Genomic DNA, 16450 nt, shown 5'->3' on the forward strand with positions numbered 1-16450 from the left:
GTTTATAGAACAAAATATACTCAGAATTACATGATAGATCATTGGTGTAAGTTTTTGTCATACGTCGCGTTACACCCTGTATAGCTAGTTTTAGCTACCTGAAAAAGGAGATTATGTCGTAAACCGCAGTTACATACATACATAATTTAAAATGTATGGCGATATTAGGTAGCTTGTGTCGATACTTAGAGGTCATAAACTTTTCCCAGCCGCATGCTTCTGAATTCTTTTGGCCATCACCTTTAGCTCAACCATTTCGTTGCGCGGCTTGCACCCCCTCGCCTTTTGTATTTCAGCGGTTTAACCTTATCAGTACAGCGACAGCGACATCTCCAGTGTTCTCTTCCAGGAAACGTCAGGTGATTTTTCAAATGGGACTGAATCATAGGAGCCTGGGCTGAGAGTGTTTGAATTGATGCCCTAAATCATCTCCCAGTCGGAATAAGCTAACGCCAGACATTTTATTTAACACACACACATATATATATATACATATATATACACACACACACACACACACACACACAATATATATATATATATATATATATATATATATATATATATATATATATATATATATATATATATATATTGGTACAAAAGGTTGAATGTTAAATACTGGTCCTATAATCTCTCTCAGGATAGGGAAAAGTTCATTTAGATGAACGTGAGTCGTGTCTTAGAGTGTTAAAAGATCACCGATTCCTCCCAGTCGCATACCACTCCAGTCCATTTGCCTCAAACCCTCTTTGCTCTTCCTTACCCTGACATTTAAAGACCGCTTTAATCTGGTTGTGAGAGCTTCACCATGTAAATTACTGAGCCGCCCAGCCAACCCACACGAACTCGCCCTTACGCTCACACCGTCTAACCCTGTAAAACAGTTATCAGCCTTGGATACAGCATCCCCTGGCGTTGCGACACGCCATTTTTGAGGGTGTGATGTATGTCAACCGGTTCATTTTCAATGTTAGAATCGGGATTTTTAGGCACTGAATATGTCTTTCTGCTTAGCCGCATTATCATGTACTGTGGCACTGCACTGTCATATTACTATGTCCTTCTGCCATTTCGAATGTAATATAAATTTGCTGCTAAACCAGTAAAACCGAGTATCTAAATTACGATATGTGAAAAGGAATGTGATAAATTATTCTCAGAACCGAAAAGTTGGAAGCATGGAGATGTAAGTACCATTGCTATAGCAGATGATGGCTTAGACTTGTACCTGTCAACTGCACGAGGAGCATTAGACAAATAATCGCTTTTTGTCAAGTCCTAATCTTACCCTGCAACAGGACTCAATGTATTCGGTTTATAGTCCCGTACTTTGCCGTACTGCTGGTTGACCAGTAGCACGCGGTGGTGGTGGATGGGGGGTGAGAAGACTGAGTCTATAAATCTGAAACGCCGGAGAATTGAATTAAATCCTTCCAATTATGAACTTACTGTTTACATTTTAACCAGTCAACTCATCTGCCTCCATGTGCCCAGCTTCACTAGTTCAGTTTTACATTTACCCCGCTTGGGCATATATTAACAATTACAGTGATCTGGTTGGCTTTTGCTGGGAGGAAACTGAAAGATAAACGTAAAATCATCCCGCGTCTCTTGTTCTGCCTGCAAAAACATATCTTGAATCAGAAAATGCATTATTTGTAAGTTTCTTTGTGATTTTTAAATCTGATCCTGACCCACTTCACCTTTCGCTTATGTATCAGTCATGCAAGTGGACCGGGAAAGGAGTGTCAAATCTTGTCACGTCTCTGTTCTACCAGCAAAACAAAATATAACAAGGACAGTTATGATAAGGAACTTCTTTCATTTTTTATTTATTTATTTTTTTTTGTGAATATTAGCCCTTACCTCTACTCCATCACCTCACTCTGTTTCAGTTGCATATTGACTCAGTCGAAGATGAGATTCATTATTCATAAACAACCTGAGGGATAAAATATGTTTCTTCAGCAATGACAAGAAGAGGAGAGGTCGAATTCTCTTGCTCTTCCTACAAAAGAAATATTATTTTTACGACGAGGAATGTTCCGTAGTTAAATTGTGAACTGGAGCCCTAATTTTTTCCATCTCCAAAATTGAGCTGGGGCCGGTCAGACTGGTTTACCAATCCTGTTTCCCTTTTTTCCTTGTTCACTTATTTTAAGTTCAGGAGCTGGGTGTAAATTGGACCACTGAAAGTTGTTTTATAGAGGAAGATGTAAACCAGTTTAAAATTTATTGTTCCCATTAGTGCGCGTCCACACGTGTATTCAAACATATGTTGGCAACACAGCTGGCAACATGTTCGGGAACATGTTTGCAGCAGTATTTGGACAGATGTATGCAAACATGTTTCAGTGCAGTTTCGAACACTGGCAGCAGAGGTGATGGGATAAGTGTGTCCATACGAGGCAACTGAGACTTCATCATGATGTTGCCAGCATGATCTGGACGCTGTTGTTCCCATCGTGTTTGCAGCGTGTTCGTTACTGTGTTGCTTGTATGTTGCCAATACTTGTTTGAGCACGTATGTGGACGCGCAACTGATGACACGAGGACAGTTGACAAACACTAACCTTCCCTTCATTTTTCCATCATCATATCTATTTTTCTCTTTCTTTTCCTGTAAATCCGTCTCCTTGTCATTGTCGACATACCATACGACGAAACGATATGAACTTTCCGATAGATATTAACTATTCTGTATGACGATGTGTATTTTTATTACATCCTCACCACCACAAGGCACTTTCAAAATATAAGGCATGTCATTTTATTGCAAGGGTTCACAAACTTTTTGAGAGTTTCTGCGGAACTATTTTCTTTTTTTTTTTTCCATCACTGGCAACCCGGTTCCCTTCTACTCAACGTACTGCTCCAAGAACTTTTACCCAGTGGGACCCCCTCTTCCTCCATCTGCCCCACTTGTGCAATTCAGGATTCGCTCAATCCACCCCCCCCACAACCCATTGATTGACAGGCATTGCAGAGCCCGCCGGCAATCGCAGGGAGTAATTTAATTGCTCTTGGTCAGGGAGCATCAAATTCACCACACAAACACACCATGGTCAGCCAGTGAATCCTCGGGGCCGGCACGAGGCTCAACAGGGGAAATAGGAACAACCAGAATACAGTAGTGTTTTTTTTTTCTTGCGTTGACTGTCTGTCTATTGCCAGACGCATCAGTCCCGTAAGGGGTGGCCACAAATAAATCGCCTCCATATCGCCCTGTCCAATACCACTTCACTGTCTTGCTCCCAGCTCACACACCCCCTCTTTCATATATACCTGTCCACTCCATCCCTCCATCTCATCCTCGGCCTCTCCCTACTTCTCCCCTCCTCAATCTCATTCGCTTAAACTCTCGTCGTTAGTTCCTCGTCCTCCATCCTCTCCACATGGCCAAATCACCTCAATATATTACTCCTAACGCTTTCTCTCACATCCACATACACACAACAAGGCTCATTCACTTCCTAATTTATTAGTCTGTCTCTCCATGTATCTCCACATGCTCCTCTCAAATAACTAATATCCATTGCTCTCACTCTTGACTTGTGTCCTTCCATTAAGGTCCAAGTTTCACTTGCATATATTAGAGTTAGTATCACAATACTGTGATGCTGTGACTTTTTTTTATTTCCATGCTCACTTCCTTGCTCCTTATCACTGTTTTCAAAGAACCAACAACACTTCTTCCCTATTGTAGGCTACCCTTTCAAGCACATCACACTCTAAACTTCCATCCTTACTCATCACACTACTCAAGTACTTAAACGCACGCACATTTTCAATTTCCTCCTCTTCCAGCCTCAATGTACATTTAGTGACTTCATTTCTCTCGAAGAACATAATCTTACTCTTCTCTATCCTTTACCTTCCGTTTCCTACACACACTCCCAAACACATTCACCAAGCCTTGCAGTCCCCTTTCGTCTTCACTTAACAGTACAGTAACATCTGCAAACAACAGTACAGAGAGTTTCCAAACACTGCCCACTCTCACTGGGGCCGCTTCAACATCCACCGCCCTGCCTTGTTACTCATTTATATCCCCAACCATATACAAATTGAACAATCATGGGGACACGACACATCCTTGTTACAATCCAACATTCAGATAGAAAAATTCAGTCAGTTCACTATCCACACACACTGCTGCCTTAGCACCTTCATACATACTCTTCACGGCATTCAGCAAGTTCCCATTTACTCCATATATCCTACATACTTTCCACAATCCTTGTCTATCCACCCTGCCTTATGCTTTCTCCAAGTCCATGAAGGCCGCTTACAATTTCCTGCCCTTCTCTAGAAACTTTTCCACTAAAGATCTAAGGATGAATATCTGATCTACACAACCTCTTCCCTTCCTAACACCTCCCTGTTCTTCTGCAACTAATTCCTCTGTTATTTCCCTAACTCGGTCAATAAGTATCTTACCATATATTTTTCCTATTACACTAAGAAGATAAATGCCCCTATGATAACCACACACTTCTCTTTCCCCTCTCCACTGTACAGGGAATTATTATTCCTGACTTCCAGTCTCCTGGGCTTTACCTTCCTTCCAGGCCAATCTGCACATCGTCCACATCCATTCTACTACTATCCTCCATGCTTCAACATTTCACGGCACACTCCATCAATTACTGAGGCATTCCCCATTTTGACTTTCTTCATTGCTTCCACTACTTCCATCCTATGGATTCCATACTCTCTTCTCACTTCCCCCAACCTCCCAACCATTCCCCAGCCACTTCTACTCGCATTACTTTCATTCTCTATGTTCAACAGTTCCTAAAAGTGTTCTCCCCATCTGCTCACTTTTTCGCCCTTCTCCACTAGCAATATACAGTTTTTATCTTTCACTCCCCGACTTACTTTTTTTTTCACCCTGTCTAACTCGCTTTACCTCTTTCCAGAACATTTCCGAACATCTCCTTCTCTTTACATTCAGATTCCTTCCAAAATCCTCATCCACACTCTTCTTGCTCTCACTTAATATTCATTTCACCTTTCTCATCATCTCTACATATAACTCTTCTGTCTCTGAACTTTTTGCGCACCCTTGTTTCTCATCTACTCACTATATGCTTCCTTTTTTTGCGACACAGCCTGTCTCACCTCTTCATTCCACCATGTTGTCCTTTGCACTCCCTTTCGCTTCTCTTCATTCCACACACCACCTCACATGCTGCACAGATTCTTCTGTGAATATCATGCACACACCTTCCACGTACCCTTCTGCTCCAAATCATGTTTACACACCCACTCCTCCACTTCTCTCTATATATTGCCTTTTTTTCCATCCTCTTACAACCTTTCTACTCTCCTTGTATGGACTACAACCTCCTGTCCTTCCCTTCTCCTCCACCTTCTCCATTAGTGAATTAACTTATCATTTAAGTATCTTTGGCTACTGCAGGAGTATAAGAATCTGTCACTCACAATCCCGTTCATTCATATGCAGATGACTCAACACTACATAGTTCATTCACACTCAGACATCCATTTACAAAGTCTAATATCTCTACCTCTCAACTCAGTACGGCCATCTCCATAAATCAAGATTTAGCTACAATCAGTGAATGGGGACAAAACAACCTTGTCTCTTTTAATGCTAGTAAAACTAAATATATACAGTTTACTAATAGACAGATATTGCCAGATTCGTACATTACCTTCAGTGCTACTAATATTCCCATCTCCAAAAGTATTGAAATTCTTGGTGTCTCACTTAACAGTGCCCTCAGCTGGACATCTCATGTCAGATCACTTGCTAAAACCGCCTCAAAGAAACTTGGATTATTGTACAGAGTCCGTAACTTCTTCGCCGATGAGCAGTTAGCTATAATTTATAAGAGTCATGTGCGCTCTCAGCTTTAATATTGCTCACCCTTGTGGAATGGTTGTGGAGAGGTTGCATTAAGACAACTAGACAAAATTCAGAATAAAGCTGTTAGAATCATTAACAACCCTGCCATTACATATAAACTACCTCCCCTGCAAGTAAGAAGGAATGTTGCCTCCCTTGCATTATTTTACAGATATTTTTTTGGCAAATGCTCAGACGAAGTTGCGTCCATGGTGCCACCTCTCCATGCCTTCCCTCGTGCTACACGGGCATCTGGTAGCGCTCATGACTGGAATGTCACTCAACCATATTTGCAGAACTTCTGCCTATCAGAATTCTTTCATTCCCCGAACTGCATCTCTCTGGAACTCGCTTCCCCAGAGTTGTTTTCCTCCAAATTTCAACCCACAACTGTTCAAGTCTAACTGTTACAGATATTTTATGAATAGAGGACACCAGTAATCTGGTGTATGGATTATTTTTTTTTTTCCATTTGTTTTTCCTTCCTCCGTTCTGTTATTAAAAAAAAAAAAAAATAAGAGTCCGGGCTAATCTACTTAATCCAGGCATTTAAAGTGAGAGCAACCAAGCCCCTGAGCAGTATTATGTAATAATAAAACTCCATCCATCACTCCGATGTAAACCCATATCACGAACAACCAGTTGTTACATAGTTACCACCCAGAATAGTGAATGTATTTCTGGGTTACAACAAACATTGGTTTTGTCACACAGTGTAGAGTCACCCAAAGATAACACATCATCAGAGATTTTCAAACTGGGTTTGGTGAAGCCCCGTGGGTACGCATGAGGATTTCCTTGGGATACACTGAGGACTGAAGTTTTTTTTTTTTTTTTAACAACAGAGGAATGAAAAAGAAATGAATAAAAAAATCATCCGTACACCAGATTTCTGGCGTCCTCCATTCATAAAAAAAAAATCTGTAACAGATGGACTTGAACATCTGTAGGTTGAAGTTTGGGGGGAAACAACTCCGGGGAAGCGAGTTCCAGAGATGCAGTTCGGGGAAGAAAAGAGTTCTGATAAAAGTTCCGCAATATGGCTGTGCGACATTCCAGCCATGAGCGCTACCAGATGCCCGTGTAGCACGAGCGAAGGCATGGAGAGGTGGCACAATGGATGCAACTTTGTCAGAGCATCTGCCATAAACGTATCTGTAAAATACTGAAGGGGGGCAACATTCCTTCTTACTTGTAGGGGAGGTAGTTTATTTGTAACAGTAGTCTTATTAAAATTTCCAACAGCTTTGTTCTGAATTTTGCCCAGTGCAACCTTTTCCCATCCATTCCATAAGGGTGAGCAATATTCTAGGTGACAGGGCACATGACACTTATAAATTATAGCTAACTGCTCATCAGTGAAACACCTAGAATTTCAATACTTTTGGTGATGGGAATTTTAATGACATTGGAGGTAATATATGAATCTGTCAATATCTGTCTATTAGTAAATTGTATATATTTGGTTTTACTATCATTAAATGAGACAAGGTTATTTTGTCCCCATTCATTGATCTTAGATAAGTCTTCATTTATGGAGATGGCTGCACTGAGTTGAGAGTTAGAGATATTAAACTTTGTGAATGGGTGTTTGAGTGTGAATGAACTGTGAAGTGTTGAGTCATCTGCGTATGAATGGATGGGATTGTGGGAGACATACAAGAGATCACTGATATGGACTAAGAATAGGGTTGGAGGCAGAACTGACTCTTGTGGCACGCCGGCATTAATTGAGTGGACATTGGAATATACATCATCTACTTTTATATATCTGTCGCTGAGATATGAGGAAAACAGAGGAACAAAAAACGTTAGTTCATAGCAAGGGAATTTGGATAGCAGGGAACGGTGCCACACCTTGTCGAAAGCTTTTAGAAATATCAATGGATACGGATACGGAATGAGATACACCATGTTGGTCAGTTGATTGATGGATGGTATGAGTCAGGAGATTAAATACATCAATGGTCGATCTTTCGTGGCGAAAACCATATTGTCTATCACTAATTATGTTGTTGGATTCAAGTTGTTTAACTATGTGCTTATTAATTACAATTTTAAGTACTTTACCAAGAGAATATGTGATGGGGATTGGTTTGTAATAAGAGGGGTCATAGAAACTTCCTTTCTTTGGAACTGGGTAGATACTGGCTTCTTTCCATGAATTAGGAAATGAAGAAGTACGTATGGATAGTCTGAAAAATTTAGCAAGAACAGAGGCAAGCTCTGCGGAGCACTTTTTCAGAACAATTGGAGGAATTCCATCTGGGCCTGGAGCTTTGTTGGTTGGTAAACTGTCTAGAATGGATTTTACGTATCTAGTCTGTATGGTAAGTGGAACTATTTCGGAAGAGTCTGTTCTAGTACGGGGACATTCTGGTTGACTTCCTCTGTGGTAGAATTTCTGGCAAATGTACTGGCAAGGATATTCGCATTACCACGCGGTTTATTTATAACATTACCTTCTGAAGATTTTAGTAGGGGAGTGGGTGATTACTTGTTAAAGTTATTATTGAAAGAGTTGAGAGTTTGCCAGAATATTCTACTGTCATTAGGATTGCTAAGTAGTTTTGATGCTTGGTTTTAAAGAAAGTTTGATGTGGCGAGATTTATTATAGTTTTTGCATGGTTTTTAGTAATATTCAATTGATTGAGTGATTAAGATGCTTTTTATTTTATGTAAGAGTTATATGCTAATGATTTTCGGACTGTTGCTCTGGCACATCTGCTATCAAATAATTTTGGGGAGCTCGATATTTTAGTGAACTGTTGACTTGGTATGAATTTATCCATACCTGCCAGTATTAAGACATTAATGAAGGACTGGGTAGAACTGATATCACTAGAGAAGAAAGACTGCCATGGAATGTCAGCAAGATAATTTCTTAATCAATTCCAATAAAACATACTTATTTCACGAGATCTTATGAAATGATAGTGAGACCTGGGGAACTAGCTTCCACAAAACATGCATATCTCTCATTCTAGAACTTAATATTCGTTCTCGTAACTGAAGTACTATATTAGCATTAATAGAATATTGCAAGAATGTGTTAATGTGCAAACTGGTTAATAAACTTATTACAATTCCAATAATTTTACAACGGCCAGTGGTGGAGATGGGTATGGTTCGATTATGTGTTAACTCAGTGGGTACCTTTTCTACCTCCCTCCCCAAACAAAAAAGTAGTATCCCTGCACTACCCATGCACATCATGTGAGTGAATGGTGGGCACTCATAGCTGGTAATGAATAGTTCTTAAATTGGGATCTCTCTCTCTCTCTCTCTCTCTCTCTCTCTCTCTCTCTCTCTCTCTCTCTCAATAAACAAGTTTGAGAACTAACTTCCGGCTTAATATACTTTGCATATTGAAATAAATAAATAAATAAGTACATAACCTACCCACAGCTTTGGGGAGATATATTTATAAGTGTTTCCACGTGTTGGTTTATTGCCACTTGAGTGGATTCGTTTTTCAAGCGTTCCTACCTGTTTTCCTTTATTTAACCGTGCTTTAAGAGATGCATTCTTCAGCTATTTCGTCTGTATTTTAAAGCTTCCTGTGTCTTGATTAAAAATAAATAAAAATATCAGATTGCCAACATTTCCAGGCGCATGCAGGCTGGTCTCTATACAGGTACAGTGAACGAACGTATACCGTCTCCGCAAGCTACCATGATGGTCATTGGAATGCAGGATCCTCAGAGTTGTGTGTTTGTATGGTCTGACCTTTTACCCAACGAAACCTTTTAAAAGGAGTAAATAAAATAAACATCGAGTCCGGTGGTATCTGCCTGAGGAACATTTGTGCCAAGTTTCAAGGGAATCGTTGGAGAAATGAAAGGCTGGTAACATTTTGAAAAGTGTTTGGAGTGAAGAAAGATGAGGGAATGGAATTGAGGAAATACAGTATGTGCGGACGGTTTTATCAAGAATTCCGGTTGTTGAATGTCTGTACGTGATTGTGTGGTCCATTTACCTTGGCATGCTGTTTGAGAGCTCTGTTTAATCTGTGCTTTCATTTGCTTTGTTCTGGCTTCTATATTACAGAATCTCTTTGGTGGGAAGTGGGGTTGAGACGATGATGATGATGATTATGATGATGATCATAATGATGATGATTATCTACTGTATGATATTTGTGTACGGACTTCGGATAATATCCCCGTTAATATTATTTAAATTATGGTACTCTATCTATCTATCTTTCTATAGCCCGACGCCCTAATCCCGCAAAAGGGTGGCCGCAGACAAAACGCCTCCAAGTCGCTCTGTCACCCACCATTTGACTCCCCTCCCCCCAACTCACCCCCCCCTCCCTCATATACCTCTCAACTCCATCCCTCCACCTCATCCTCGGTCTACCCCTCCCTCTCCATTGTAAAACGTCCCCTATAATAAGTGTAACGTCGTTTAAAAGTAGCAAGAATAAAATAGTGAAAAGACACCTAACTAACGGTGTTTAGTGAGAGTTCATAAATACCGATGTATCAGTATATATCTATATTTATTTATCTCTTTACCTGTCATCTATCTATATAAAAGGCAAATAAGGATGAAGGTGACACCCACCAGAATTTTCCTTCAATGTATTTCACCAGATTTTCGGACACCTCAACACATCACGTGGCCATCATCAGGGTACGGAGGATCCTACAAAGGAGCATACACCCGTTATATTACTAAAGTTATGGATCTAAGGTGTACTCTTTAATTTAGGTCCCACATGGCATTAAGCGTAAGATCGTAAGCGAAAATTAGAAAAAAAAAAGATACAAACAACCATTATAAGTCACAATTGTGTAATCCTTAGTAATAAAGAAAAATTACCAAACCACTAGTCTTTTTGAAACTTAAAAATAGAAACAAAACACAAACAAAATAATAATGCACAAAACAGTAATGCACAAAAACAGACAGAAAAAAACAAAAAAACAGCGTGTGTCTATTTTTTTCTGCGTTATTTTTTGCTAGTGTTTTTTTCTGTATTTAAACATTAAGAAGAATAACGATTTAGTATTTTTTATCTGTCTACCTATCTACTGCGAGACGCCTTAATCCCATACGGGGTGGGCACAGACAAATCGCCTCCACGTCGCCCTGTTCCCGGTCGTTTCACTGCCCTGCTCCCAGCTCACACCCTCCTCCCTCATATACCTATCCACTCCATCCCTCCATCTCATCCTTGGCCTCCCCCTCCCTCTCTCCCCCTCCACCTCATTCACATACACTCTCCTCGTCAGTTTCACACTCTCCATCCTCTCCACATGGCCAAACCACCTCAGTGTGTTTCTCCTAACGCTTCCTATTACATCCACATCCACACCACAACGCTCCTTCACATTGTCATTTGTCAGTCTGTCTCGCCATGTGACTCCACATGCTTCTCTCAAATAACTCATTTCCACTGCTCTCTTGACTTGTATCCCTTCAACAAGGTCCAAGCTTCACTTCCATACGTTAGAGTTGGTATCACAATACTGTCATGTAGTAATTTTCACTTCCATGCTCACTTCCCTGTTTCTTATCACTGCTTTCAAGGAACCAGCAACCTTTCTTCCTTGTTGTACTCTTTCAAGCACTTCGCCCTCTAAACTTCCATCCTTACTCATCACACTACCCAAGAAATTAAACGTACTCACATTTTCCATTTTTTAGTTTTTATCATGCTATTGAATTACACTATTACGACTTAGTTTTTTTTTTTTTTTAATCTCAATTTTCTAAGCTTACTTCTTTTTTTTTTTTTTTTTTTTTTTTTTATGTGCTCGACTCTGGGCATCCTAGATTAGAGTTACTGTAAAGTTTTTATTATTAACTCAACTGTTATTAAAAAAAAAAGATTAAATTTAGTAAAATAAAATTTAACTTTCCAATACACTAATCCGCCAAATAAAGGGCTTCACAGCCTGCTCCCAAGGCCCAGTAATCCTACATATCATACACCTCTACATGTCACCACTTCGGCGCTAACACCCACCGTCCATGTTGAGTATATGCTAGGGCTGTCTCATACAGGACTGGTGTATTGGTATTAGCGGGGGTATTTTTACGACATGTCGGCGGGTCTTCTGGTAGATTGGTAAAGTCTGTTTTATATGAAATTCAAATCCTTAAACTTCTGTTTGCGACTTATATTAAAGGAAAAAAAAATGGATAATTTTAGATTTTTTTTTTTTTTTAAATAACAGAACGGAGGAAGGAAAAACAAATGGAGAAAAAAAAAATCCATACACCAGATTACTGGTGTCCTCTGTTCATAAAATATCTGTAACAGTTAGACTTGAACAGTTGTAGGTTGAAATTTGGAGGAAAACAACTCTGGGGAAGCGAGTTCCAGAGAGATGCAGTTCGGGGAATGAAAGAATTCTGATAGGCAGAAGTTCTGCAATATGGTTGAGTGACATTCCAGTCATGAGCGCTACCAGATGTCCGTGTAGCACGAGGGAAGGCATGGAGAGGTGGCACCATGGACGCAACTTCGTCTGAGCATTTGCCAAAAAAATAACTTTAGTAATAAAAGGGTGTATGCCCCTTGGTAGGATCCTCCGTCTGCGCCTTGGTGATGGCCGTGTGAGGTGGTGAGGTGTCCGAAAATTTGCTGAAACATACTTAAAGATAATGTTGGTGGGTGTCACTTCATCCTTATTTGCCTGTATGGACGTTACTGTGCCATGGGTCCATAGCTGATGTGCTGATTATATATATATATATATATATATATATATATATATATATATATATATATATATATATATATATATATATATATATACATACACACACAGTATATGGAGCCCCCGTGGTACAGTAGTAAGGTGTGCGTTACCGTACACTGAAGAACGAGGGCTCGGGCCCCACCAGGGTAATAAACTTTGGGAGCGTTCTTCAGGCCACATACTGCATTGGTGGACACAAGGGGTGCTGTGGTTGAACCAGTGTCGCTTACTATAAAGTATGCTTGCACCCAGTCGGCTTGCGCGGGCAGATTACACTTGGTTCACAGACTACACACACATCCCAAGCCACTCCAACACAACAATTACACTTACAAACACTTCTCACCCTACATAAAATCTCTACTAGACAGTCTAAGCCACTTGGTAGAGATACATTGGCTGTATCGTCCTAACTTCGGTCGAAATAGGCCGGTCCTGCAGTGGACACACAAACGGCTGATGAGATGAGATATAAATATAAATTTAAATATATATATATATATATATATATATATATATATATATATATATATATATATATATATATATATATATATATATATATATATCAGAAGAAGGAAAAATCTGGTGTTGGTAGATACGATATTGTTAAGCTTAGAAGGGAAGGAGAAGAAAAGGAGGAATTCAGATTAGAATGCAAAAATAGGTTTTTGGTGTTGGAAACGTTGGAAGAGGGGGAGAGAAGTGTAGATGAGATGTGGGAGGATGTGAACAAAGTTTTGCATGAGAATGCTGAATGTACGATTGGAAGGAGACATAGATTCAGGAGAAAGAAATGGATATCAGAGGAAACGTGGGATATGATAAAAAAAAGAGTGGTGAGGCTAAATTGAGGAGTGAGAAGCAATGCGTTGTTGAACGAGAGATTGAATTAGCAAGAGCTGCGTACTGGAGTTTGAATTCAGAAGTAAGAAGGTTAGCTAGGAGAGATAAAAGAAGATGTATGGATGAAAAGGTTGCAGAGACTGAAATCTTAATAAACAAAAATGATGGACAGAGTCAAAGAATAGCATATGAATCGATTAGAGAACTGAGTGGTAATGCAGGTAAACGCAAGGAAATACCAGTTAGAGACAGGGAAGGAAATTTATTGACCAAAGATGGAGATATTAAAAATAGATGGAAAGAGCATTTTGAGACAGTTCTTAATAGACCAATACCACCAGAAGAGGATATACCGTCTGCTCAGGAAGATTTAAATATAGAAACAGGAGAGTTGAGGCTTGCAGAAGTGGAGAAAGCAGTAAAACAGTTAAAGAATAATAAGGCACCAAGGGAGGATGGTTTATTTCCGGAAATGTTTAAAGTGGAGGGGGATAGATTAATAATGATCTTGACCAAGCTATTCAATAAGATATGGGTGACGGGGTTACTACCATCAGTTTGGAAGAATGGTGTAATTGTTGAAGTTCCGAAGAAGGGAGACCTGGGTGAATGTGGTAATTGGAGGGGAATCTCTTTGTCACCGATAGCTTTGAAAGTTTTCAGTAGAGTGTTGTTAAATAGGTTGGAGCCGGTGATTGAGGGTATTCTGAGGGATGAACAGGCTGGTTTTAGAAAGGGACGTGGTTGCAATGATCAGATCTTTATAGTTTGGCATTTGCTGCAGCAAGTTAATGAAATGAGAGTACCGTTAAGTCTTTGTTTTGTTGATTTTGAAAAGGCTTTTGATAGTGTTTCGAGAGAGACTATGGGGAAGATCATGAGACATTATGGAATACCAGAGGAGTTTGTGAGGGTCATTATGAACATGCATGAGGACACATTTTGTAAAGTGATGGTTGATGGTTGTCTGAGTGATTCGTTTGAAGTCAAGTCCGGAGTAATTCAAGGTGGTGTTCTATCGCCTTTACTATTTATATTGGTCAATGATTACATTATGAAACGCGTTGGAACAGAAACCGGTGCAGGTATACTTTGGGGAGAGAACAGGAAACTTTTGGATTTAGATTATGCAGATGATATAGTTTTGATTTGTGATGGGCCAGAAGAGATGCAGAGAGTGTTGGACTGTTTGGTGAGTGAAGGTCGCAAGGTGGGTTTGGTTATTAATTGTGGAAAAACTGAAATAATCAATATGAATATGGAAAATGCGCAGGAATGTGTAATTGGAGGTATGGTTGTAAAGCAAGTTGATAAGTTTAAATATTTAGGTACTTATTTAGCCAAGGATGGTTCTTTGAACTTTGAATTCGAGGAAAGGCTAAAGAAGGCTAATCAGGCAATGGGAATGCTTAAAAATATTTGGAATAATAAAAATTTTTCTGTGCATACAAAAATCAAACTTTATAAGGTAATGGTTAGGAGTATCTTAATTTATGGACACGAGTCTTGGTACAGCACAGTGACTATGGAAAATAAATTCTTGGTGTTTGAAAAAAAAACACTTAGAAGAATATTAGGAGTTAAGTGGTGGGAAAGGATACCAAATAGTAGAATTAGAGAAATAACGGAAGTGCAGCCGGTCGATGAATATGTTAGGTTCTCACGATGGAAGTGGCTAGGACATGTGTATAGGAGACAGGGAATAGTACGAGGTACACCAGGGTGGGTGGCACTTGGTAGGAGAGGTAGAGGAAGGCCAAAAGAGACGTGGGTGAGGACAATGAGACGGGAAGCTGGAGATGAGTGTTGGGGAGATCTTGAGGAGTTAGCACAAGATAGGATGTGGTGGTGCGAGTTCATCGAGGCCCTATGCATCCCCGAGGGTGCCACAGGAAATGATTGATTGATTGATTGATTGATATATACAATATGTGCGATCTCTCTCTCTCTCTCTCTCTCTCACTGTATATATATATATATATATATATATATATATATATATATATATATATATATATATTGGATCTTCACAAATGTTATGTAGTACATATTGAAACAAATGTAAATGTCTTTGAAAATATTCAGGAGTGTTCAAAAACATTTATCATATAATTTGATCTTTTATTAGTGCATATCAGACATAAAACCTACTGCTGATCATTTGTTTAAAACGTTTTTATTTTTGCTACCAGTGTACGATATTTATACAACAACACAATAACATTCACGCAGTTTCAGGTAATTACGGATGAACTAGAACAGATGTTTGGTGTGAGTCTGCCTTTTTTTTTTTTTTTTTTTTTTTTAACTTAAGCTCTCATACAAATTCCCTTTGTATTTCACAACATCTATTTTCGATTTTCTACTATAGTTCATGCAAGAAAAGGAAATAATAATCAGCATGCATTCAGAAGCCATTGCAGATTTTAAATTGGAATGAGTACAGTAAGACAGCATCAAATAATGATCAAATGAAGCAGCTGAAACATTCGTGAACCAATAAGATAGTGCTATGAAACAAAAGCTGCAGCCGTGCACAGATTATATATAGGTAAAGTAATCAAATGACGGATTAGACGTCGCGATACTACTGCATGGCAGCCCTACTCTTCATATTAAAGCCCAGTGACTTATTTGTGGGGTCATTTAAAAGAGTGTGTTGCACTGCTCATCAGTCGACACTTGGAATGAATGGCAGGAGAGCATCGAACACTGATTCATTTTAGTTCTTCGTCTCCCGTCTCCTACTGAAAGAGATAGAATATGCACGGTAAACACAACTATTCATTTTCATATTCATTTTCAAACTTACTGTTAGATTTTCTCTGTTCAGATCAGCTATAATTTCTTGTAATGACTCGCCGCTTATGTCATTTTTTTTTTTTTTTGCCAGAATCCTAATTCCTTAACACGTTCCCACGGCACACGATGAATAATTTGAATTAAATTGTGTCTCGTTGTCTAACAGCTTTCTTTGTTGGCATTTTCTAGCTCTCGTAGTGAGTT

The 16450-nt window shown here is 39.4% G+C and overlaps 1 protein-coding gene across 1 annotated transcript in view; it reads right to left on the reverse strand.

Moving 5' to 3' along the window:
- Positions 1–818: 818 nt before the first annotated feature.
- LOC145398310 (protein FAM200B-like) overlaps positions 819–16450 on the reverse strand; it is a 127875-nt gene continuing 112243 nt past the window's right edge. Inside the window, exons 3-4 of the mRNA XM_080271201.1 lie at positions 1292–1405; positions 819–876 (exon numbers count right to left, since the gene is read on the reverse strand). Of these exons, the coding sequence (XP_080127327.1) occupies positions 819–876; positions 1292–1405 (172 nt within the window). The remainder of the gene's footprint in view (positions 877–1291; positions 1406–16450) is intronic.

The sequence above is a fragment of the Coenobita brevimanus genome, chromosome 5 (genome assembly GCF_032717465.1).
Source record: "Coenobita brevimanus isolate Jiangsu-jjx chromosome 5, ASM3271746v2, whole genome shotgun sequence".
NCBI classification, from domain to species: domain Eukaryota; kingdom Metazoa; phylum Arthropoda; class Malacostraca; order Decapoda; family Coenobitidae; genus Coenobita; species Coenobita brevimanus.